Consider the following 24,131-nt stretch of genomic DNA (forward strand, 5'->3'; position numbering starts at 1 on the left):
TTATCTGGAAAACAGAGCACAGCCTGATAAAAGTGCCATTATCTACAGATAAAAGGAAGCTAGTATGCACTGTGCCTTTTAAATAGCAGAATCAAATAAAGACTTCACCTGCATCTGTTTCAGCCGCTAGATGAAGGGCAACACAAAGATGCTCTTCCTATCAATCACCCTAATGCAGAAAATTGATTGGAATAAAAACTGAAAACAAATAATGCCTTCAAATGTCTCATCATTATTTAAAACAGAAGCCTAAAATACCATACTATTGCACCTGGTGATTCAGAAAAATAACAAAATGTCATACAAAGTTAAAGGGATAATTCAAAAGAGCAAAAAAATTACAAGCTAGCTTGGACTAGAAAAGAAAATGTGCATTTCATGTGTCATTATAAAGATACATATAATACTTTATAACATTTGGCAAAAAGCTTTCCTTACTATATTCACATATTCCAAAGAATAGACTTGAAAAGCCCAATTTTAATTCTTTTTGTGTTATTAAAGTTAGAAACTCAAAGTTCAAAGAGAATATTGAAATAAAAGGAGCAGGGAGCAAGAAAGACACGTATCTATTTTTACTAAGTTTAACTATTTTTCCATCAGTCTTGCTAGCATCTGTCAATCATTGATTTAGTTTGTCACACTTTCTCTAAATAATTTATTATTTTCAGCAACACATAAGACACAGGTATGGCTACCCACAGATGTTTCAATGAACATATATTCATTCATGTAACACTTCTGGTCCTCAACTCACTGAAATAACATTAAAGATTGGGGGGTTTTATGCATAAGCCCCCCAAAATGGAAAAAAGTTACGAAACAACAGCAAGAAGAGACTGTTCCAAGATATTCATTAAGATGTTTATTAATCTGAGATTCAGAATTTTTGAAAACTCTTAAATTCAGTAATAAGACAAACCAATTAAAACTGGTCCAAGTAGCTGAGCATCCAATTCTCTAAAGAAGATACAAAAACATCTAACAAGATACTCAACATTATCAGTAATCAGTGAAATGAAAATCAAAACTATTTCAACCATAAATACAACTGCATGCCTGCTAGAATGGCTATAATTAAAAACTAGGTAAGAGCTAGTGTTGGCAAGAACATAGAGATACCAGAAACCTTGTACACTAATGCATAAACATAAAATGGCTTGGCTACTCTGGAAAACAGCTTTAACAGCTCTCCAAACCACTAACTACAATGCTACTACATGCTGTAAGAAATGAAGCACACACCCACACAAAAGCAAATGCTCTTAACAGTCTTCTTAATAACAGTCAAAGGAAGAAACAACCCAAATTTCCATCAACTAATAAAGGACTAGGATAGAGTTCAGCTCTGTCATTCAGAGGGTCAAGATGAATTGTACTCAACTCAATGGCATCTAACAATAATAACAATGAATGAATGGGGTAAAAATGTGGTTTATTCTGTATGAGACTTTAAAATCAGAAGCATGAGACGCTCTGAGAAGGTTCGAAGTGCTCTGTCTGGTCTTGTATCACCATATCTTGACCTTAGCATTCACCATGGCACAGGTTCTCTGAGGCACAGTGACCGACCTCCCTGGATATGATGGGCAGGCCAATGCAGAAACTCTTTGGAAGACCATGAAAGGCCTGGGTACTGATGAGGAGACCATTCTAACTGTTCTGACATCCCGAAGTAACATGCAGCGCCAGGAAATCGTTGCAGCTTTTGAAAAATCTCTTTGGATGATCTGAAGTCGGAACTGACTGGAAAATTTGAGAAGTTAATTGTGGTTCTGATGACACCCTCCGAGCTTTATGATGCCTACAAGCTAAAGTATACTCTCAATATACTCTCAACAGAGCTAAGACAGATAAGAAAGTCCTGACAAAAATTATTGCTTCAAGGACACCTGGAGAACTAACAGCCATAAAAGAAATTCATAAACAAAAATATGGCTCAAGCCTGGAAGATGATGTGGTGAGCGCTACCTCCAGACACTACCACAGGACACTGGTGGTTCTCCTGCAGGATAATCGATACCCTGACGCTAGAATTCATGAAGCTCAGGTTGAAGAAGATGCTCAGGTTTTGTTTCAAACTGGGGAGCACAAATGGGGGACAACTGAAGAAAAATTTATCACTATCTTTGGAACAGGAAGTGTGTCTCATTTAAGAAAGGTGTTTGACAAATACATGACCAAATCAGGATTTCAAATTGAGGAAGTCACTGATCAAGAGACTTCTGGTAACTTGAAGCAATACTCCTTCCTGTTGTAAAATCTATTCAAAGTATACCAGCCTACTTTGCAGAAATCCTCTACTATGTTATGAAGAGAGCTGGGACAGATGACCACACCCTCATCAGAGTCATGGTTTCCAAGAGTGAGACTGATCTGTTTAACACAAGGAAGGAGCTCAGGAAAAATTTTGCCACCTCTCTTTATTCCATGATCAAGGATGACACATCCAGAGACTTTAAGAGAGCCCTCCTGCTGCTCTGTGGAGGAGAAGAGTAAGGTGCCTCCAGGGAGACCCCACCCTGTGCCTGCTACCACTGCCTCTGCCGCCCTCAACAAAGCCAGTGCTCTTCTGTATGCTAGTGCCTGCCACACTGCCTTGTTCATACCACCATGCTAATGACTGAAACATGCATACGTAAATGCCTATGCTTATTTTGATCTTCAGTTGAGACTTTTCTCTCTCTTTCACTGTTATAGTACTTATACTACTAAGTGTACTTACATTACAAGGTCTAGAGACTCAGTCATTTATATTTTCCTTTAAGTGATCAGATTGCTTTTAGCATTTTTTAAAAAACTTTATTTATACTACTTTAATAACCATATTATCTGAATCTGAACCTTAGCCTTGAAGTTATGAACTCCTGAAAGTGTTATTGATCAAGTTTGCTACTGAATTAAATCTGAAAAATGATAGTAGTTGCATTCAAAAGATTGACAAAAAATAAATATTTCTATCTCCCTCCCACCTCAAAAAAAAAAAATCAGAAGCACTTTGTGCATATAAATAGAAAAATCTGAAAGTGGAGATTAAATCCTTTTTTAAAGCTTTGACGATAGCCTAGAATCCATGCTGGATTTTAAAATCTGCCTTTTCTAATAACAGCTCCTTGAACCCTAATGCTGACTGAACTATATACCCTAGGAAGACACTGCTTTTTTCTAAGATACAACTGTTTCAGGAAACCACACTCTATTCCCACTACAGTCAAACAAATGCAAACTTTGCCAGAAGAGTCCTGATGCACAACTTTACCAATAACTCTTTACAATGGCCTCCCAGAAGTAGGCATGACTGAAGAAGGAATTTTATTAGCATTGCAGTTTTCTGGTGTCCTCAAGGCAAATATGAATCATAGTGATCCTACGAACAGTAGAGGGGAAACTCTGCCCTATCTTCGACCATCTTTACAATCCAGGCCATCCCCAGGACCACATGGCAGTCACTGTGTCAATCCATCTTATTTAGAGTCCTCTTGTCCTTTTCTGACCTTCTGCCTTTCTCAGCATTATAGGTTTTGATTTTTTTTCCCCCAAGGACTGGCGCTTCCTGACAACATGTCCAAAGTTGTGATGCAAACTTTCATCATTCTTGCCTCTAAGGAGTACTTTGATTGCACTTCCTCCAACACAGATTTATTTGTTCTTTTGGCGGTCAGTGGAATACTCAATACTCATTGTCAATGCCATAATTCAAAGGCATCTATTCTTCCTTGGTCTTCCTTTACCCACTACGTAACTTTTATGTGTATACATGGGGTAAATTGGCTGGTATGTGAATTGAAGCTCAGTGAAAGAAAAGGAAGGAAGGAAAAATGGAGGAGAGGAGGGAGAAAGTCACATATCCAAATATGGTCACCTTTCCAGGGCAAAGTAACTCCGGAGCACTAGAGAAAAGGTGCTTTTTCAATTAATCGTTCTTGGTCAATTAGATATGTGAAAAGGGGGGAAATGAACCCTGGTACTTATTTCATTCCATAAGGAACGAATGTGGCACATCATGCATAATAATGCATGACTGTTGTTGTTATTATGTGCCATCGAGTCACTTGTGACTCATAGGGACCCTATGTACAACAGCCCTAAATTCTGCTCTGTCCTGTGCCAATCGCACTGTCTCTGATACACCCATCCCAATTACCCCAGTCACTGAATCAATCCACCTCATACAGGGCCTTCCCCTCCTGCGCTGTCCCTCCACCCTACCAAGCATGATGTCCCTCTCTAAGAATTTTAATTCATCAGCTTCCCCGAGGGAGAAACACAGGCATTCTCCTCCCATAAAGATTCAGAGCCTTAGAAACCAATCGCAGGATGGCTACAAGTAATTTACTGCCTCTGAAAACTTGCTGGAGGATCAGTTAGTTATAAGTCAGTTCTAACTCAATGATACATATAAAAAAAACCCAATATATATATTAAGGGCTTGTGCTGGAGATGCATAACAGAACATCTATAAATGAAAAAAGAAGAATAGGCACTTCCCCCAGAAAAGATATCAAATGACTAATCAGCATATGAAATGGTACCTAATATTAACTAATCATCAAGAAAATACAAAGTAAAACTATAGAAAATCTAAGGAATGACACAAACAACTACTGGTATGGATACAGAACAAGTGTGTGGTTATAAAATATAATTTATAACTTACTTCAAGAGCTCATAGTTCTTCTCATTTAACCTCACAGCATTCTCTCGCCAAAATTTCTCAGATTTGTGCACAGGACTCCACTCCAACCTTCCAGATTTAAGTTCTGAACTGTACTCATCAAATGAGCTGTAAAATATTTAAAGAATTAAAGTTTATAAAAACATGACAGTTTCTCCAAAATTGAACAAACTCTAACATCTTAAATAATTATTTGTTTACAGAGACTCTGATCCTTTGTATAGTAACAAAGTACAACTAAAAATAGTTTAATAAACAGCTTAAATAATTTTTAAGAAAGCATGTAAAATTTAATTAAGATTGAAAGTGTCAAAACTCCTATGAAAATTAAATGTTTGGTATAAGATATTAAAAGAAGCTTTCATAATCCTTAACATTTACATAAGTGCAAGTCAACAAAAATATCTGATAGTCTAGTTCAGCAGTAATGTCAGTTTAAAGACTAAGGTATATCTGATTCAAGCCATGGTATTTTCAAATACTGTCTATAAATCTGAAAAGTTGGACAATGAATAAAGATGAAAGAAGAAAAATGGAGGCCTCTGAATTGTGATGCTGGGAAAGATTATCTCATGGCTTGCAAAAGAACAAACACAGTCTGTTTTGGAGGAAATGTAATCAAAGTACTCGTTAGACATAATGATAGTGAAACTATCTCACATACTTTGGCCATGTTTTCAGGAGGGGTCAGTTCTTAGGAAAACTGATTCATCATTGCCATCGAGTTGGTACTAACTCATAGTTTACCCTCCAGTGAATTTTCAGAGTCTGTCATTCACAAGGGAGGAGGCTGACCATCTTTCACCCTCAGGGCACCTAGTAGATTTGAACCTGTGTGCTTTTAAGTTGACAGCACAATTCCTTATCCACTAAGCCACCAGAACTTCCTATCATTCTTAAAAGGCAACTACTGGCTACCACTGTGTGTTTTCTTTTTAAGAGTGAACATCACCGTTTTCTGTTATCTAAAATCTGACCAGTTCTACTCAAGATGAAAACCTAATCCTGAAACCATTTGAGAGGTAAACCTTGCCTTAAGATTCCTTTTAGAGCAATTGTGGTTAGGCGCTGTCAAAGCAACTTGAAATCACAGAGACTCTACATACATACATCAAGACTAATCACCATGGGCTTTGCTTTTTTTTTTAATGACTCAGAACTGGTTAGATGTAGAATGGACAAGGAGTGCAGGCAATTCAAATCCACCAACTGCTATGAGGGAGAAGGATGGACAGTCTCCTCTCTTGGATTTCCAGACTGAAAACTCACTGGAGGATCAGCTATGAGTTGGTGCCAACTCAATTATGAGTCAGTTTTGCTAGATTTTCCAATTTTTAATACAAAAGTATAACATTTTAGCGAAATTCTTTGGTTTTTAAAATTGGTAACAAAACCAGATTTTCTTAAAATATTAGTCAACAAAGTTCACAAAACTAGTCTGGGAGAGTTAAAGACAGTGGCATACCTAAGATCCTGGACACTCTCACCAAGTTTTTCCAAAAGAAATTTTATATCTTCACTGATATCTTCATCATCATACTTCTGCTGCTCCAAGTTCTCCAGCTGTTTCAGGACTTTGCACTGAATCATAGCCAGAGCATATTCTTGGCGAGTTTCTCTCTCAGTTGATTTTTCTAAAAAGTTCTGGGTTAGACAAAGAGATGGCAAGCAACAGACTGTATTACATGAGGTTCTCAGACTTCTGCATGCTCTTTTCTACCTTTCAGGGAGTCAGGAGTTGGGCTGCAATCCCAAAAGCAGCAGATTCTAATCCACCAACTGCTCTGCAGGAGAAAACTGGGCAATCCCCTCTAAGGTGTTTCATTGCTTCTAAAAATTTGTGAAGAGTCAGCCAGGAGTTGGTTCTCACCTGATGGCAATCAGTGAGTGGGTGAGTAAGTGAAGTGATGAAACCTCTGTACCTCAATTTATTACTCCTTCCTTGGCCTGAACCACATCAAGATGATGTATTAACAATTTCTCATTAGTGATTTATGAGAACCTCAAAACACTGAACATGTTCACAATTAACATTATCAGATCTCTTCCTCAAATCCTTCTCCTGGTCACGCTGGTCAACTCTCTTTTTCCTGGAGTACTGACTGCACTTTAATAACTAAGAAAAAGCGCTAAACTATTTCTTTACTTTTAAACCTTTCAGCTGCAACCAAATCATAACTGCACAAAGAATAGAAATAAAAACTCTCTTGCTTAAACAATTATCAGAAAACTTTTTTTTTAAATTTTATTATTTTTGTGTGCGTGTACCATCAAATTAGATCTGACTGGTACAGGAGGAGATTGTCCATCCTTCCCCGGCAGAGCATCTGGTGGATTCGAACCGTTCGCCTCTGGGATTGTAGTCGCAGCTCCTTGCCACTAGGCCACCAGAGCACCCCATCAGAAAACTTTTGTAGTATTCATATAATTCCTAGTCTTCTATGATTTTGTTTTTAATTTGTTAGAGTACTTATGATAAAACCATTATTGTAGAATGAGTATGAAGATCTGGGGGGGGTGGAAGCAGAGGGGTGAGGATGTGCAGGTGAGGGACATTAATCATGAGGTCACAAAATTTGATAGAGGAGGGAAATGGGAAGGATGTGGTATGAAAACAATGTATTCAAATTTTGTAAATAAACTAGAATTAAAAATAACATATAACAGAATGCATATGAATGATTGTATGACACACACAACATCAATGAAATATTGTATAAAGCACAATGCATAAAACCAAAACATTCTATAAAGGTTTTATTACATGAATTTTTTTTTAAAGAGTACTTAGAGAGACATACTGCTTTGGGCAATCTGTTACAAAGATCTCTTTAAGGGACATAATTTTGAAAAGTGACCCAAGTCATTCTATTTGTAATTGCTTCACACACATGTGAAAATCGCACAATGAATAAGGGAAGACCAAAGAAGAATTAATGTCTTTTAATTATGAATTGGCAAAGAATATTCACTATACTAGAAAATGCCAAAGAATAAACAAATCTATCTTAAAAGACGCGAAGTTAGAAGACATGCAACTCAGAGACAAAGACATATAAGACTTCATCCTGCATACTTTGGGCATGTTATCAGGAGGAATAATCCCTGGAAAAGGACATCATGCTTCGTAAAGCAGAAGATTGAAGAAAAGGAGATGGACAGTGCACTTGAGCATAACAACAACTGTACGGATGGACCAGAATTTTTCATTCTGTTGATTCTGAGTTTGAACAATTTGGTAGCATCTAACAACACTGCTTAAGACAGGAAACGAATCCAAAGATTTTAAAGACAAACTGTTAATCAAAATAATCAGTATTTCTGAGCAAACCCATTCTGACATCTAGAAACAAGAACAAACCAGGTATGGCCTTCACTCTCAGGAAAGCCATCTCACTGAACTGGTCAGGCAGACCTGTCAAATGCCAAAAACCCTGCGGTAATTAATAACTTCAACTGCACCAAAACTTGAAATTCCTTTTTTATTTCTACATGCAGGTTTTACCCATAACAATTACACTAAATAACTGCACAAAGACATTTAACTTGGCTTTCAGAAGTTAGTGAGGTCAATGTCCATCAAGTCTTCCCTTTATAGTTTCACCACATCTTAAGTACCTGGAATCGGTGAGCATGCATAACTCATTTTATATCACAAGGACTTGGTTCAATATCTTCTTCTAGTGATTATTGTTGCTATGTGCCACTGAGTCAGAACCAACTCATAGCTGACCCTCCAACAGCTTTTCAGAGCAAGTAAATTATATGGGAAGTGACTGCCCATCTATCTCCCATAAAGCAGTTGGTGATTTGAACTACCACCAGAGCTGTCTCTGTCATGCATAAGAATCTAAAGTTTATGAAGATCTATAAATATATATAAATACTTACAATCTTTTTTTATTATAAATAGATGATGAGTATAGTAGCTGAGAGTACCAAAAGAATGTCTATCTATGTTTCATTGATTATGAAAAGGTGTTTGACTGTGTGGCTCATAACAAAATATAGCTAACTCTAAGAAGAATGGGAATCCCAGAACACTTAATTGGGCTTATGTGAAACCTATACTTGTACCAGGAGACAGTCATCATAACAGAGCAAGAAAACACTGCATAGTTCAAAATTGGGAAAGGGGATACTCCAGGGATGAAAACTACCTCCGTATCTTTTCAACCTATGTGCAGAACAGATCATCCCAGGAGGTTGGACTTTATGAAGAGTAACGTGGAATCAGGACTGGAGGAAGACTCAGCAAAACCTGTGTTAAGCAGATGACACAACCTTCCTTGCCAAAACTGATGAGGACCTGAGGCTTTTGCTGCAGAATGTCAAGGACTGCAGCCTTCAATATGAATTGAAGCTCAACATCAAGAAGACGAAGATTCTCACCACTTGGCCAACTGGCAGCATCATAAGATGGTGAAGAAACTGAGATTGTTAACAACTTCAGCTTGGTTGGCTCCACAATCAACACTCTTGGTATCAGCAACCAGGAAACCAAAAGACAAATTGTGTTGGGAAAGTCTACTGGCAGGGCCCTCTCCAGAGTACTGAAAAGCATGATGTCATTCTAGCCACTAATATGTGCCTAATCCAGGCCATGATCTTCACAATTACTTACTATGCATCAGAGACCTGGACAATGACTAAGGATGATAGAAAAATAATCAATGCCTATGAGTTGTGGTGCTGAAGAGTACTGAATATACCATGGACTGCTAGGAGAACAAACAGATTCATCCTGGAAAGGGTGAAACCAGGCTGATTCTTGGAGGCAAGGATCCTGAAGCTCTCTGTGTGACATACTTTGGGCATGTTGCAAGAAGGGACCAGTCCTTAGAGAAGGACATCATGCTTGGAAGGGTAGAGGGACAGTGCAAGAAGGAAGACCCTGGATGAGATGGACTGACTCAGTGATTGGGGTTAAGGGGTAGGTATGTCAGAGACAATGAGGTTGGCACAAGATAGAGCAGGATTCAGAGCGGTTGTACACAGGGTCACCATGAGTCACAAGTAACTCGATGGCACATAACAACAACAACAATATCGTAGCAGTAGTATAATTACTCTCTTCTAGAATTAATTCAAAACTATTATCTAAACTTCCATTTCAGGGATGATGGATTAAGACACTACTTGATGAACTTTTTTTGTCCTTATAAAACTGAGTTACAAAATTTGTGATTAATTCCTTTATTGCAGAAACTGCCAACATAGTACATTCACCATGAGAGGTCATTAGCTGAACCACAAAATAAGAATCAAATTCCAAAGGGCTCCCAAGTAACTTGGGAGAGACTAGGGAGCATTATGCTGAGTGAGCTAACTCAGGCTAAGGACAAATACTGCATACAATCCTCACTGTAAAAACAGAAGGATAACAAGTAAAACACGTATGGAGAGCCAAGAGGGCATGGAGTGAGAGTAGACGGGTGGGGGTGAGCAGGGTGTAAATCAAAGGGTGACACAATTTGGTGGGTAGAAAGCAGGTAAAGGAAATGGGAAAGATCTGGCAGGGATCTGGAAAGACAGAGTAATGGTGGGCATAGTCCAATGGTGATTAATTTTATAAAATACAATGAATGGGAATGATTGTATGAAACACAAAGCAAATGAAGCATAGTACGGAACACAATGTATACTAATTTTGTATGCAAATCAATATTAAAAAATTTGTTTTAAAAATTTCAAAGGGCTGAAATTTCAAGCTCTCTAATCATAATTAATTCAATTAGAAAACAGTAAACTGTCCAGAAAAATCTTAAGTATTTAGAAATTAGTGCCATCCACTTCCTAAAGAACAGGCCTCTGGAAACTATATGAACTTTGATAAATGTCAATAGTTGCAGAGGGGCTTCAGGCCTTTTGTTCATAGGGTCACTATGAGTTGTGCTCGCCTCAAAGCAATCAACAACAACAATATAATCCATAGATCAAAATAAATCATTGTAATGAAAGCTAATAATTTTTATGTTTGTCTCCACTAAACTATGAGATTCTCACCAATAGATTCATAGTTGATTGCACAGATTATTTTCAATTTCCTCCTAATTCTGAGCTTCTAAGAATGATTACACCTAAACACTATTCCTTCAGGACACCGTAGTTTTACTCAAGGCATATTCCTTTATGAGTCCTTAAACTATTTTTTAGTTTAAGGACTAAATTCTAACAATCTCCCCCTTTATGAACTTCCTTCCCATGAAAGGATGACACCTAGCCTTATTTGTGGTTCTTGGTGAAGATACATGATTGATCAAGCCAAATATATGAAGAGCCCCCGAATTTATGACTATTTTTAATAAAGCAAGCAGGATAAAAATATTCACAAGAGATACAAAACTTCAGACAAAAAGATGATCTTCAACATCTTTCTCAGTCACAGCCTCAAAATATTCTGATTTATTTTAAGACTGAAGATTGACAAATCAACTTAACCAACAACAGCTGCAGGGACCTGGAGTTAAGCACCTGCTACGAATAACTGAGATTGACATTTTCAAAAATAAAATTTATCCAGCCAAATGGAAAAATAAACAATTAGCAGCTGCTAGATTTGTTTAGCTCACAGCAGCTCATCAAGCTTCCTAAAGTCTTCAGCATGAAAATTTTCTTCCTGGGTTTCAGGATGTGGAGGATAACACATGACTAGACCATCCTCAAACAGAAAAAAGATTACAGAAATTTGTGAAACTCACATCAACACACATGACCTAAATTTAAAAGCCTTTATTACATCTTTACTGAAGGCTCAATTTTACTAAGTTGTACACATCAAAGTTGTGGACATCAAGACTTACCTCTTATTTAAAGAGAAGGAAGAAAATAGAGGGCTTTCTTCCAGCCCTCAGCACATTTACACAATGATTCTGCCACCATCACCAACACAACACTCACTGTCCTGCAGTTAGAACCAACTGATCCTCCAGTGGGTTTTCAGGCTATAACTCACATGGAAGGCCACTGCCCATCTTTCCCCAGCAAAGCCACTGGTGGATTCAGACCCTCACCTTTGGTTACCAGTGTAACATGCTACATACGCAAAAGAGTTCCTTTAGTAGTGATTGCATTATCCCAATTTAGCACAGGTGAGCTTTAAAACGAGAAGACTAAAATTTCTGTCAAAGAACTGGACCTATTTAAAGAGTCTAAAACTTAGAATTATAAATAAAATATAGACATTATCCTAATAAATGTAATGAATTATGGATGGGAAAATGGAAGCTGTAAATATAGCTTAAATAAGATTTTAAATCTTGCTAAGTACTAGTAAAATACTCATATGCTTCTGCTTCTAAATAAAACAAAATAGCATTCAATTTTGCCAGAGTGACATTTACAGAAGTAGGAAAGGTACAGAGACAAACTACTCTTATCCTATGATTTTATTGGATAGAGAGAAGGCAGGGGAATAAAGTTACCATATATAAATATATACTCTTACCAGGAACTCCACCTGTTACTTCACTTAATCATTACCTAATCTTAAAGTGAAGTAAGAATTACTAATCATCTTTGTCCTTCAGTAATATACATTTTTATGGGCTCGATTACTAGCCAAATAATTGACCGTTCAAGTTCAACCATATAATAAAGAAACCCAACTTTTCTCTCACATTACCTATAGTTTTCCCTTTCCTCCCTCTCCTCATTATAATGGTACCTTTACGGCTATGAGTGTGGAGTCAAGGGTTTATTGTTCAAAAATGCTTTCCTAGAAACAGAATTTGGTTTTGCCACATGGATGGGTAAGATCAAATTAATAGGGTGTGTTAGTTTATACACAAATGGATTGGCTAGTTTTGCCCTCACACTAGGTTTAAACGAAGCAGTTTCAGCAACAGAAACTGGGAATCTCAACACCAACAACAGAGGAAGCAGTTCTTATCTTTCAGAGGCAAAGATTCTTACACCAGCCGGACTAGAATCTCCACAACAACAACAGCACCTTCAGCAGAGAACCAGAGATGAGCATGTAACAGAGCTGACTTGAAACTGCTGCCCTTTGGAGCCAGAGCCAGAGGCCTTCACCCAAGCTTGCTGGAGGACTGAGGGAAGACACCACTACTAGCAGGATTAAGGGGACTTTGTAACACTGACCTGAGCCACGAGGCTGAAAAATCAGAGGACCTGTTATCACGCTTGAGAAGTAGTCTAGACTGAGGGAATGTATCCTGTTGCCAAGCTGAATTACAGTGTTTTAATGTCCCCAATAATACCATAACTGTGAGGATGGATGGTTCTATGAAGTCTGTGTAGTAATTGCAATGGATTTCAGACCCAGGAGGCAATATGATTGGCATTGGCATTAGTAGAAAGAGATGTAAGAGCATAGGGGGATGGGGAATGACTGACTTCATGGGAACTGTCTTTGTATTGGGGATTGCTGTTATTAGAGTGCTTTTCCCCTTGCGGAGTAAGGAGAAGTCAAACTTGGCCATTCTCAGGCTGCCTACATTCATTTACACTGAGTAAACTCACTGAAACAACAACAAAAAAAAAAGAAAGAAAGAAAGAAAAAGCCCCACATAACATGGTAAAGTAGATATAAGAGGAAAGACTTTGGAGTATGACCAATCTGGCTGAAGTTACAATCCCATTACTTACTAACAGAGGAAGTGATTTCCTCACCACAAAATAAAAGTAATAATGCAAACTTGTGGAAAATCATAAAGATTAAGTAAGATAGTGCATGAAGAACACTCAATGAATTGCAACCCTTTTCCTGAGTATCTGAGGTAGGTTAAAACAATGGTTAAGAGCATCAATCAGATTGTCTGAGTCTGATTCCATACTCTGTCACGTCTGTTTAATCTACCTTACCATCTTTTGGCCTAATGTCTACCACATGGAGTTTATGGACAAATTAAATGCATAAACACATTTAAGGTTAATTACAATAGGGTCTGAAACATTGTAATCTCTCAATAAGCATTAGATATTAATAACACAAACTTAGAAGATCTCCTAAACATCAAATTTTCAAATGTTACAAATGTTTAAAATGTTCTCCTCTTTTACTTTTGAAAGAGAGGAGCAAAATGAGGGGGGAGGGCTGGGTGGGGAGAGAAGTGCAGCAATGAATCAATGGAAATCCAAAATCTCTGTAAATGCTCATTAAAATTATTTAAAAAAAAGAAAAGGATATCATGCTTAGAAATACGGAGGGTCAGCAAAAGAGAGGAAGGACTCAAACAAGATGGACTAACATGGCGACTGCAACAATGGGCTCAAGTGTGTCAGAAATAACGGTGCAAGATAGGACAGGGTTCAGGTCTGGTTTTCATTTGGTTGCTCTGAGTAGTCCTTGACTGGATAGCACCTAACAACAACGATAACGTGTTGTCACTTCCGGAGCTCTGGTAGCATAGTCTGTAGGAAGTTATGCTGCTAACCAAAAACTGAGCTTCTTGGGTAGGTCAAATTCACCCCAGTCTTCTTGTTATAAATAAAAGGGCGGAAGGGAATGGGGGATGGCATCATTTGCATTCTTGTGTTTTCTGGTTGCCTACTAGGTAAATAAAATATTTTTAAGATTAAAAAAAAAAGATATGTATAGAAGCAGAAATGGCTGGAAAAGATAGTAAATTATCTCAGCCTCATTCATTATTAAAGAATATAAATTTAAATATGGTGAAAAGTCATACTGGGTGGGCATAACTGTCCACATAAAGACTGTTAAAAGTTATTATAGATACTTTCCAAAATAGATATATACTTTTTAAAACTATTTCATTTTCCATATAAGTCTAGTTAAAAAGAATTGCTCTGCTAGACCAAAGGTGGCACTTCTCTGGCAGTTTGAATCCACAGTGGCTCAAAGGAGAAGGACAAGCAACGTCTTCTCATGTGACTCAAAGCCTCAGCAGCCCAGGGAAGGGTCTGCTATGAATCAGTTCCAAGTGGACAGAAGTGAGTGAGTCAGCAAACAAGTGACTAGGAAAACACGCATTCCAGGGATATACAGTAATGCAATAATGGACCTGCGCCAGAGACCTCAGTGGTACTGGGCAGGGCAAAGCTTTCATGTCTTACCCACACCTTACCCACAGTGTGGCTATGAGGTACAGGAAACTCGAGGGTGCCTAACAACAACACAATGTGCACTTGACAAAAAAAAACAAAACAAAAAAACATTTTCACAGTTTTGGAATCAGTTCCTGCCTATCAAAACTATAGAAACCTTAGGAAATGTAAATGATAAATTAGTTTGGCAGCTAACTCAAAGGTTGAATGAAGGCTGCAGTCCAGCCAGCACCTAAAAGAAAGACCTGATGATCCACTTCTAAAAATGAGCCACTAAAAACCTCACAGGGATTGAGAAGGGGCAGAAGATTTGAGAAACCAATGCAAGGCCCTGAATGGCAATCCTGGCATCCAGAGCCCCAAAGAAAAGAATGAAGAAGTAGGTCAAATATAATGACAGAAGAAAATAAAAGACAATAGCAAGCAAGAGGCACACAGAACAGTGAGCTGTCAACCGGCACACGAACCACTGGGGAGACCTGGGGGCAGTGCTCTGAGCAGAGCAGGAGAGGAGAGCCAGCTCTGCTAGTGCAGGCCAGCACCAGGATCTACTCTGAGGACCCAAGCCCCAAAGGGTGTGATCTTCCCTTGCCATGCAAAACCTCTGCGTAAGCAAAAGCCCAGCTCTCTAAGCCCACTCGCCCTCCCTAATCACCGGCAGTGCTGCACTGCTTTTCTTTTTTCTATATCTTTTATTTTGATCCTTCTTTCCTCACTTCATTTTTTTTGGTTTTTTTAATTTTCTTCCTCTCTTAATATCAGCTGTGTCTGCACCAAGACTATGACATATGGCGGAGGAAGGGTGAGTGGGTTCTTTTTTATTTTTCTTTGTTTTTTTCTTTTCCTTCACTCCCCTTTACTTTCCTGGTTTTCCATAGGAGACACTACCCAGCCGCAGCCACTACACCTTACTCACCAGGAAAAAATGTTCTTATGCATCTTAGGACCACTGGACTATGACAGATGATGTGGTCAACATCTTCCCATGCTGTCCGAGATAATGTGAATGACCAATGATCAGACACTCATGCTGACAATTCTACATGACACCAAATTCACACAAGCACAAAGTTTGGGAGCAGCCCAGTGCTCCCAAACCAGCAGTGAGATTAGCACTCTCATCCCACTACATGGGTTAACTGATGTAAGAACGAAAGTAAATTACTAACCAGAAGGCAGACACCTACCTTGGTGTGAAATTGAAGACAATATATAATCAAATGGTGGTCACTAAACAAAAAAGTACACAAGAATTAAAGACAACAAATTTTATTGGGGGTGAGGGAAATCGGAAGATTCTGGTCTGAAAAACAATGTATTCCAATTTTGTAAATAAACTAGTATAATTTAAAAAAGAATTAAAGAGGAAAAGTTAAGCATCATTACATATCTAATACAGGCAAGAGCCATAATTTATGAATGGATGCGCATACAGAAATCCAAACTGAGCAGGGGTGGGAAGGACAACTACTGCTGGTTCCAACTCACAGTACTCTCATGTAACTAAACACAACACTCTTGCAGCCTCACAATCACCACTTTGTTCCTGCAGCCTCACAATCACAGCTACGTCTGAGCATGATTGCAGCCACTGTGTTGACCTAAATCACTGGGGATCTTCCTCTTCTTTGCTGATCCTCTATTAAGCATGATATGCTTCTGCAAAGACTTTTTCCGCCTGATAACATGTCCAGAATGTACAAACCAAAGTCTCACCATCCTTGTTTCTTAGGTGAATTTTGGCTACATTTCTTGCAAGACTGGTTTCTTTGAACAAAACTATGCCCATTGATGTCAGAGAGATTTTGTCTAAAAGCAAAGAATATCAAAAGAATGCCTATCTCTGTTTTATTTACTATACAAAAGCATTTGACTATGTGGATCACAACAAGCTATAACTAACATTGAGAACTATGGAAATTCCAGAACATGTTGTGCTCATACGAAATGGAAATTCCAGAACATGTTGTGCTCATACAAAATCTACAGACAGACCAAGAAGCTCCAAACAGAGCAAGGGAACACTACATGGCTTAAAATCAAGAAAGGTGTGTATCAGGGTTGTATCTTCTCTCTGTTTTGATTTGTATGCTGTGCAAATTATTCAAGAAGCTGGACTCTACAAAGAAAAATGTGACATCTGGATTGGAAGAAGACTCAACAACCTGAGTTATCCATATGACACAAACTTGCCTGCTAAAAGGGAGGAGGGCTTGCTGCGTAAGATCAAGGTCTGCAGCCTTCAATATGGATTACAACGCATTATCAAGAAAACAAAAATCCTCATCATGGAACCAATAGGCAACATCATGATAAATGGAGAAAATATTGAAGTTGTCAACAATCAACAATTTCATCTTACTTGGATCCACAATCAAGACCCTTTATACCAGCAGTCAGAAGATCAGGTAACACACAGCATTTCCAAAGTCCTAAAAAACATTGATGTCAGTTTAAAGACTAAGGTGCACCTGATTCAAGCTACAATCTTTCCAAACCCTGCCATGCATGTAAGAGGTGAACAATGAGTAAGGATGCCAGAATAAAGAACACCTTTAAGCTATGATGCTGGAGAAGAGTTCTGAATATCCCATGGACTGCCAAAAGAATAAACAGTTATGTCTTGGAAAAAATACAACCAGAGTGATCCTTAGAGGCAAGGTTGGCAAAGCTTCATCTCACATATTTTGGACATGTTGTTAAGAGATGTTATTCCTTGGAAAGGAACATCATGTTTAGAAAGGTGAAGGTACAGTGAAGGAGAGGAAGACCTTCAACAAGATAAGATTGCTATAATGACTGTGGAAATGAGCTCAAGTGTGTCAATGATGATAAGGATGGCACACAGTTCAAATCTGATGTTCACAAGGTGGCTGGCATGTGCTCAACAGCACCTAACAACAACACACCCATGAATCTGTATAAGTTTACCAGAGAACATTTCTACATATTTACTTATATGTTGTCGTCGTTGTTGTTGCTATGTGCCATCAAGTCACCTGCAACTCATAGCAACCCTACGTACAACAGCCCTCAGCCCTGCTTTATCCTGAGCCAAGCTTACTGTCTCCAACACCCACCCCATTACCCCAGTCACTGAGTCAATCCATCTCATCAAGTGTCTTCCTCTTTTACACTGTCCCTCCACCCTCCAAAACAATCATGTTCCTCTCCAAGGACTAGTCCCGCCTTGCAATATGCCCAAAGTATGTCAGATGGAGCTTCAGAATCCTTGCCTTCGAGGAGTAGTCTTCACCATCTCCAGGACAAACCTATTAGTCCTCCAAGCAGTCCATGGTATGTATTCAATACTCCTCCAGCACCACAGCTCAAAGGCATCAATTCTCTTTCCATCAGCTTAAGTCATTGTCCACCTCTCTGATGCGTAGCAAGTAACTGCAAAGACCATGAACTGGAGCAGACACACCTTCTGGGCTATAACCAAACACCACGAGGTAACAAATCTCTGGGCCTGGGAACTTAGGACCACAGTTTCCACAGACACTACGGTCATGTGACATAAAACAGTTCACAAAGACAATATTCTATACTACTTTGACAAATAGTGATTGTTGTCATTAAGTGCCATTAAGTTGCCTGCAACGTATAGCAACTCTATGTACAACAGCTCTAAACTCTGCTCTATTCTCAGCTAACCTCATCACCTCCAACATATCACCTCCAACATACCCATTCCCATTACTCCAGTCACAGAGTCAATCCATCTCATCAAGGGTCTTCCACTCCTGCGCTGTCCCTCCACCCTCTCAAGCATGATGTCCCTCTACAAGGACTGGTCCCTGCTTGCAACATGCCCAAAGTATGTCCGATGGAGCTTCGAAATCCTTGTCTCCAAAAAGCAGCCTGCTTTCACCCACTCCAGGACAAACTTGTTTGTTCTCTTAGCCATCCATGGTATATTAAATATTCTTCTCCAGCACCATATTTCAAAGGCATCTATTCTCATTCTATCATCTGTAGTCATTGTCCAGCTTTCTGATGCACTGCAAGTAATGGCCTGGGTCAGCCGCACCTTAGTCTCCAGAATGACATTCAGTATTCTGAAGAGGTTCCTGACAGCAGATTCTCCCAATGCAATGTCTTTTGATTTCCTGGCTCCTGGTACCAAAAGTGTTGATTGTGGAGCCAAGTAAACTGAAGCTGTTAACAATCTCAATCTCTTTAATCTTTATCATGATGCTGCCAATTGGCCAGTGGTGAGAATCTCTGTCTTCTTGATGTTGAGCTTCAATCCATATTGAAGGCTACAGTCCTTGCCTTCTGCAGCAAATGCCTCAGGTTCTCTTCAAGGTTGTGTCAGCTGCATAACACAGTTTGTTGATGAGTCTTCCTCCAATTCTGATGTCACATTCCTCCTCATAGAACCTAGCCTCCCAGATGATCTGTTCCACATATAGATTGTAAGGGTATGGAGACAGGATGCAAACCTGGTGTGCACCCTTCCCAATTTTGAACCATGCAGTGTTTCCTTGCTCTGTTCTGATGACTGTCTCCTAATATGGGTTTCACATACGCACAATCAAGTGTTCTGGGATTCCCATTCTTCTCAGAGTCAGCCACAGTTTGTTGTGATCCACACAGACAAATGCTTTTGCAGTCAATGAAACACAGATAGACATTCCTTTGGTGCTCTGTGCTTTCACTCAAGATCCATCTAACATTAGCTATAATATTGCTAATGCCATAGCCTCTTCTAACCAGCCTGCACATCAGGCAGTCTTAAAAATTTTTAAGGGTTCATCTAAGATACAAATGTTGGTCTCCCCAGCCTGAAGGAAAAAAGAGTGAGGAAAACCAAAGACACAAGGAAACAATTTGTCCAAAAGACTTATGAACCATGTGACCCTCAGCTTCCACAACTCTGAAACCAGAAGAATTCGATGGTGTCAGCTACTAGTCCTTACTGTGAAAGGAATCGCAGTACAAGGCCCTTGGACAGAGAAGAGAAACATAAAATGAAATGTAAAAAAAAAAAAAAATTAAAACCAGTAAGACCAGGCTTACTGGTTTGAAAGAGATTGATAAAAAATCCTCAAAACTATGGCCTCTAGGTACCCTTCAAACCTGGAACTGAACTCATTCCTGTGGCCCAGCTTTGAGCTAAACAATAGCCAAGTTTTTAAGATGAACACCACCAACAAGGCACGCAGTCTTTGAACAATCAACTGTCTGAAATGAAAGGGGCAGCAGGTGCCCAGATATCTAACTCACCTCAGAGGACAGGAAGGAATAGGATAGAAAGACGAGGTAAATGGGAAACACAGGGAGAAGTGTGAAGAGTTCTGTTACATCATGGGGATTTCAGTCAAAGTCACAAATCAAAATGGGCATGATTTACTAAATGGAAAACTAATTTGTTCAGTACACTTGCACACAAACCACAGCAAAAAATTAAACATAAATTCACTAAAACCAATAAAATACAGGTCCTACTAACACATAAGGTCATCACAAGTCAGAGTTGACACAACAGTAACTGATATAAAAAACCTAAGAGTGTATCTTTTGTTTAGCAAATCCATCTTCAGAACTACATCCAACAGAAATAGTAAAGGTAGGAAAATCTTCAAGTAAACACATTTGCATAAACACTCAATAGGTCCATCTAGATAAACAAAGCACTTTACATCAACAAAATGGAAAGCAGACACTAGAAAAAAAATATGGAAGATCTGCTTATGCAGAAATGAAAACATATTCACTACATATTATTAGGGGTCAGAAGAAAGTATTAGAACAATATGATGTCATTGTTATTTTAAAAATAAAATCCTACATCTACTTATACATTTATCTCAACATGCTAAAAAAAAAAATTCTGAAAAGTGTTAACGGTTACATTGAGCAAATGCGATGGCTACACTATGTAAATTTTTGCAGCACACCTGAACTATAGTTTGTTGTTGCTTCTTTATGCCAAGAATAAATAATGATTGAAAGCAAACTCTAAAGCCTAAACTCTAAAACAGCCTGGATATGCAGGTCTACCATGTACCAGCACTTGTGACCATTCTACCTCAGTATTCTTGTATGTAAAATAAGAAGAGGACCAAAACTAACAATAATGACTAGGTCTGGAGACTTGGGTGAGTAATAAATGAGTTAACAAGTGAGATGCATTTAAAATGACATCTAGCACACAGTCGGCACCATTTTAAAGAGACATTGAGTCCACCAGGGTATTCTCCATATGTAATCTAGATTCTCAAGCAACAAACAAAATTATCAATATACATTTATTTTTTTTCCAATTCATTGGCTTTAGGTAATTAGCAATAGTCTGGTTTTAAGCTTTGTGACAATTCTTTGAGGAAAGTTTACAGACTTTTAAAAGATGGTGTGTCACAATGGAATGTCTGGGAGAAAGGTGACCCAGGGCCCAGGCTTGAGCGCCACTACCCTGTGTGAGGAGACCCCTGACCTATCTGAGACTCAGATAATGTCCAAAGTCCCTCCTAACACCAAAAGTTTAATATCCTAATAGGACAGTTTTACTGTTTAAAATCATTCTAAATCTTTATCAATTCACAGTCTTCAAACTAATTCACAGCAACCCTCTATTGAGTTTCTGAAGCTACTGTCCCGTGAGCAGCTGGTGAGACAAACTGCTGCTCTCTAGGCTAGTAGATACATGTGTTACACAACACACAGCCAGGGCTCTATAAACCTTTACCGTTGCCTCAAAAAACAAACCAACCAGCCTGCTAATCAATATACCCTATATCTTAACTACAATTACTTATTAAAATACAGGCCTTACAAAAGAAAAAGTCCTTCAATAACACTATTTTGGAAAGCCCATTAGCTACTGAAACTTCATACAATGACACTTTAATTTTTTTTACATTATTATTTTTATTATTTGAGTGAATGTTTACAAAGAAAATTGATTTTTCATTCAATCATTCATCCACACTTTGCTTTATAATCCTAACAATGTTTACTGTATAATTGCACTCTTGCAACTTCTCCCCGTAACTTTATCCACTAATTATTCTATCCTTTCCTGCCTTCTGGGATTTATCTCTGGGCAAATGTTGCCCTTCTGACCTCATCTGGTTGACTAATCTAATGGGTAGGTGCCCTCCAGGTATTCACCTCACAGGTCTGCCAATAATTTGGCTGAAAGTTAAGTCAAAGGTTGTGAGTTTTGCTCCAAGTTGGAAACTTTTTTTCATAACAAAAGGACTAAGTCTCAAGAGTTCAGAGTCGCTATTGAACCAGTAAGTATGGCCTTATTTATGCTTTTGAGTACTGTTAATCCCCCTTGCTCTCTGGGTTTTATCCTTGGACAAATGCTCTCTTTTGACCTCACATGGCTAGGTGTGTTAAGACGTGAGTGCCTCCCTAGTGCCAGTGGTCCCTAATAAGCCTAGTATGTGGCCAAAAGTTGAGCCACACAGGAGATTTTTGTTCCAGATTCAAAAGGTGACTATGTGTCACAGTCTCAGTGTTCCATCCGTCACTATGGAACCACTAAGCCTGATCTAACTTGTTTTCGAGTTTTGTTCAACATTTTTCCTTCACTCCCACCACCAGTTCTATCCAGGATCTTCTACAGGGATCCTTTCAGAGTAGGCAGCCATGGCAGCTGGGCACCATCTGGTTCTTCAGTCTCAAGGTCATGGAACTTGATGCTCAAGGAGTTCCTTAGCACTGTGGACTAACTGCTTCTTAAAATCTTGGCTTTTCTCCTCTCTTCTTTGTTCTGGATAGGGAGAAACTCTGGACAGCTGCTCATAAATTTTTAAGACTCCATTTACTACTCACAAAATCAGAATATAAAATTAGAATGCCTTGTGGACTCTATTATACCAACTAAACTTCACGTTTCCCAATATTATAGTCCTGAGTCCTCAGAATCAACAACTTACTCCTTTGTTTAGGTTTGATTGAGAAGCTTAAATAGTTTGCCCAATGTTGGTGTAATTATATACATATTTACATTATACACTAACGTGAATGTAGTGGTTTAGAGGGTAAGGAGTTGTCCTGTCAATCCAAAGGCATGCTGTTCAAATCCACCAGCTGCTCCATGGGAGAAAGATGGGTGATCTCCTCCCACGTGATTTACAGCCTCTGAAAACCCACTGGAGGGTCAGCTTTGCATGGGTTCTGATTTGATAGCCAATAGCAATAACATATCTATTCATCTTGCCAGTCTGCCTATATATCTGCTTGGTAATTCCATTTCTTTACAAGCTCACATCTTTCATTCACTTAAATGGTTTCTTTCCAGCCAGTCCCTCCTGACATAAATAGAAATTTGAAGTGTTTTATTCCTGTTCACATCTGTTTAAACCCTTACATACACTCAATGCACAGTAAAAACATCAGGCATACATGTGACGAGAACACAAACCACTTACGCGGAATGCTGCAAGGATAATCCTGGTGACTTTCTCTTTGACAGATTCTTGAAGGATATCAGACAGGACAGGAATGATATTGTAGCGGCGCAGGTGTTCACACATTTGAGGGCTGAATGCCAGCAGCCATATGGAAAAAATCATCTGATACTGGAGCTGAAAGCCACACTTGTTACTCAAAACTCCCATGATGCTGAAAAGAAACACATTTAGAAAACATACTTCATATGACAGCATAACAGGAAAGAAGAAATGACTGACTGTTCTTATGTGTTTGCACTAATGCACAAGTCTCTCTAATTATGTTCACAATTTCTTTTCCACCAGCAATGAAAAGCAGTGATTCTCTGACTCGTAGGAAGCCATCTTCCACCGAGGCTGTTTAGCCCTGCTTCCAAATGTTGTCACATCTCGGGGGCAGCAGCACTCACATAAAGAGCTAAGAGAAGTGCAGTAAAGAATCAAATTACAGCACAGAAAATGCTAAGAGCAGATAGACACGAGAGTATAAAATCAACAGGACTTAGCAACAAGCTTCTAAGTATGGGTGGAAGCAAATGCTACATCAATGACATGCTAAGCCTAGTCAATCAAAAGGATCACTTGTAGATTTAAAATATATACTGTTGTTGTTATTGTATGCCACTGAGTCAGAAATGGCTCATAGCTGACCCCCTGCAGGTTTTCAGAAACTATAAATTGCACAGGAGGAGACTGTTCATCTTTCTCCCAAGAAACAGTGGATTCAAACTGCCTGCCTTTAGATTGGAGGCATAACTCCTTACCATTAAGCCACCAGAGCTCCCTTAAACAGTACAGAAAACCAGAAACAGAAAACAGAAGGACTTTGGAAGAAACTTCTGCTGGGTTTAAATCTGGCAAAGCCAAGCACTGCATTTAAGATTTTCAAAGATTTCAAAAACCTCTAAACTGACTTTTTTTAAAATTAATAAGTAGAAACAAAACAAAAAAGACTTTTTGTTTACTAATAAGGAAATTTCACCTATGAATCTAATGAAAAAATAAATTTTTTTATA

At 38.7% G+C, this 24,131-nt stretch overlaps 1 protein-coding gene and 1 pseudogene across 1 annotated transcript in view; one reads left to right on the forward strand and one right to left on the reverse strand.

Annotated features, from left to right (window-relative positions):
• Positions 1-24,131, reverse strand: part of LOC102866574 (V-type proton ATPase subunit H-like) — a 130,933-nt gene that overhangs the window by 39,477 nt on the left and 67,325 nt on the right. The window contains exons 8-10 of the mRNA XM_006900537.1: positions 23,095-23,287; positions 6,141-6,319; positions 4,658-4,783 (exon numbers count right to left, since the gene is read on the reverse strand). Of these exons, the coding sequence (XP_006900599.1) occupies positions 4,658-4,783; positions 6,141-6,319; positions 23,095-23,287 (498 nt within the window). The remainder of the gene's footprint in view (positions 1-4,657; positions 4,784-6,140; positions 6,320-23,094; positions 23,288-24,131) is intronic.
• On the forward strand, positions 1,540-2,499 carry LOC102858995 (annotated as a pseudogene).

Source organism: Elephantulus edwardii, unplaced genomic scaffold, assembly GCF_000299155.1.
Source record: "Elephantulus edwardii isolate Elephantulus edwardi_28Jun2011 unplaced genomic scaffold, EleEdw1.0 scaffold00287, whole genome shotgun sequence".
Taxonomy (NCBI): Eukaryota; Metazoa; Chordata; class Mammalia; order Macroscelidea; family Macroscelididae; genus Elephantulus; species Elephantulus edwardii.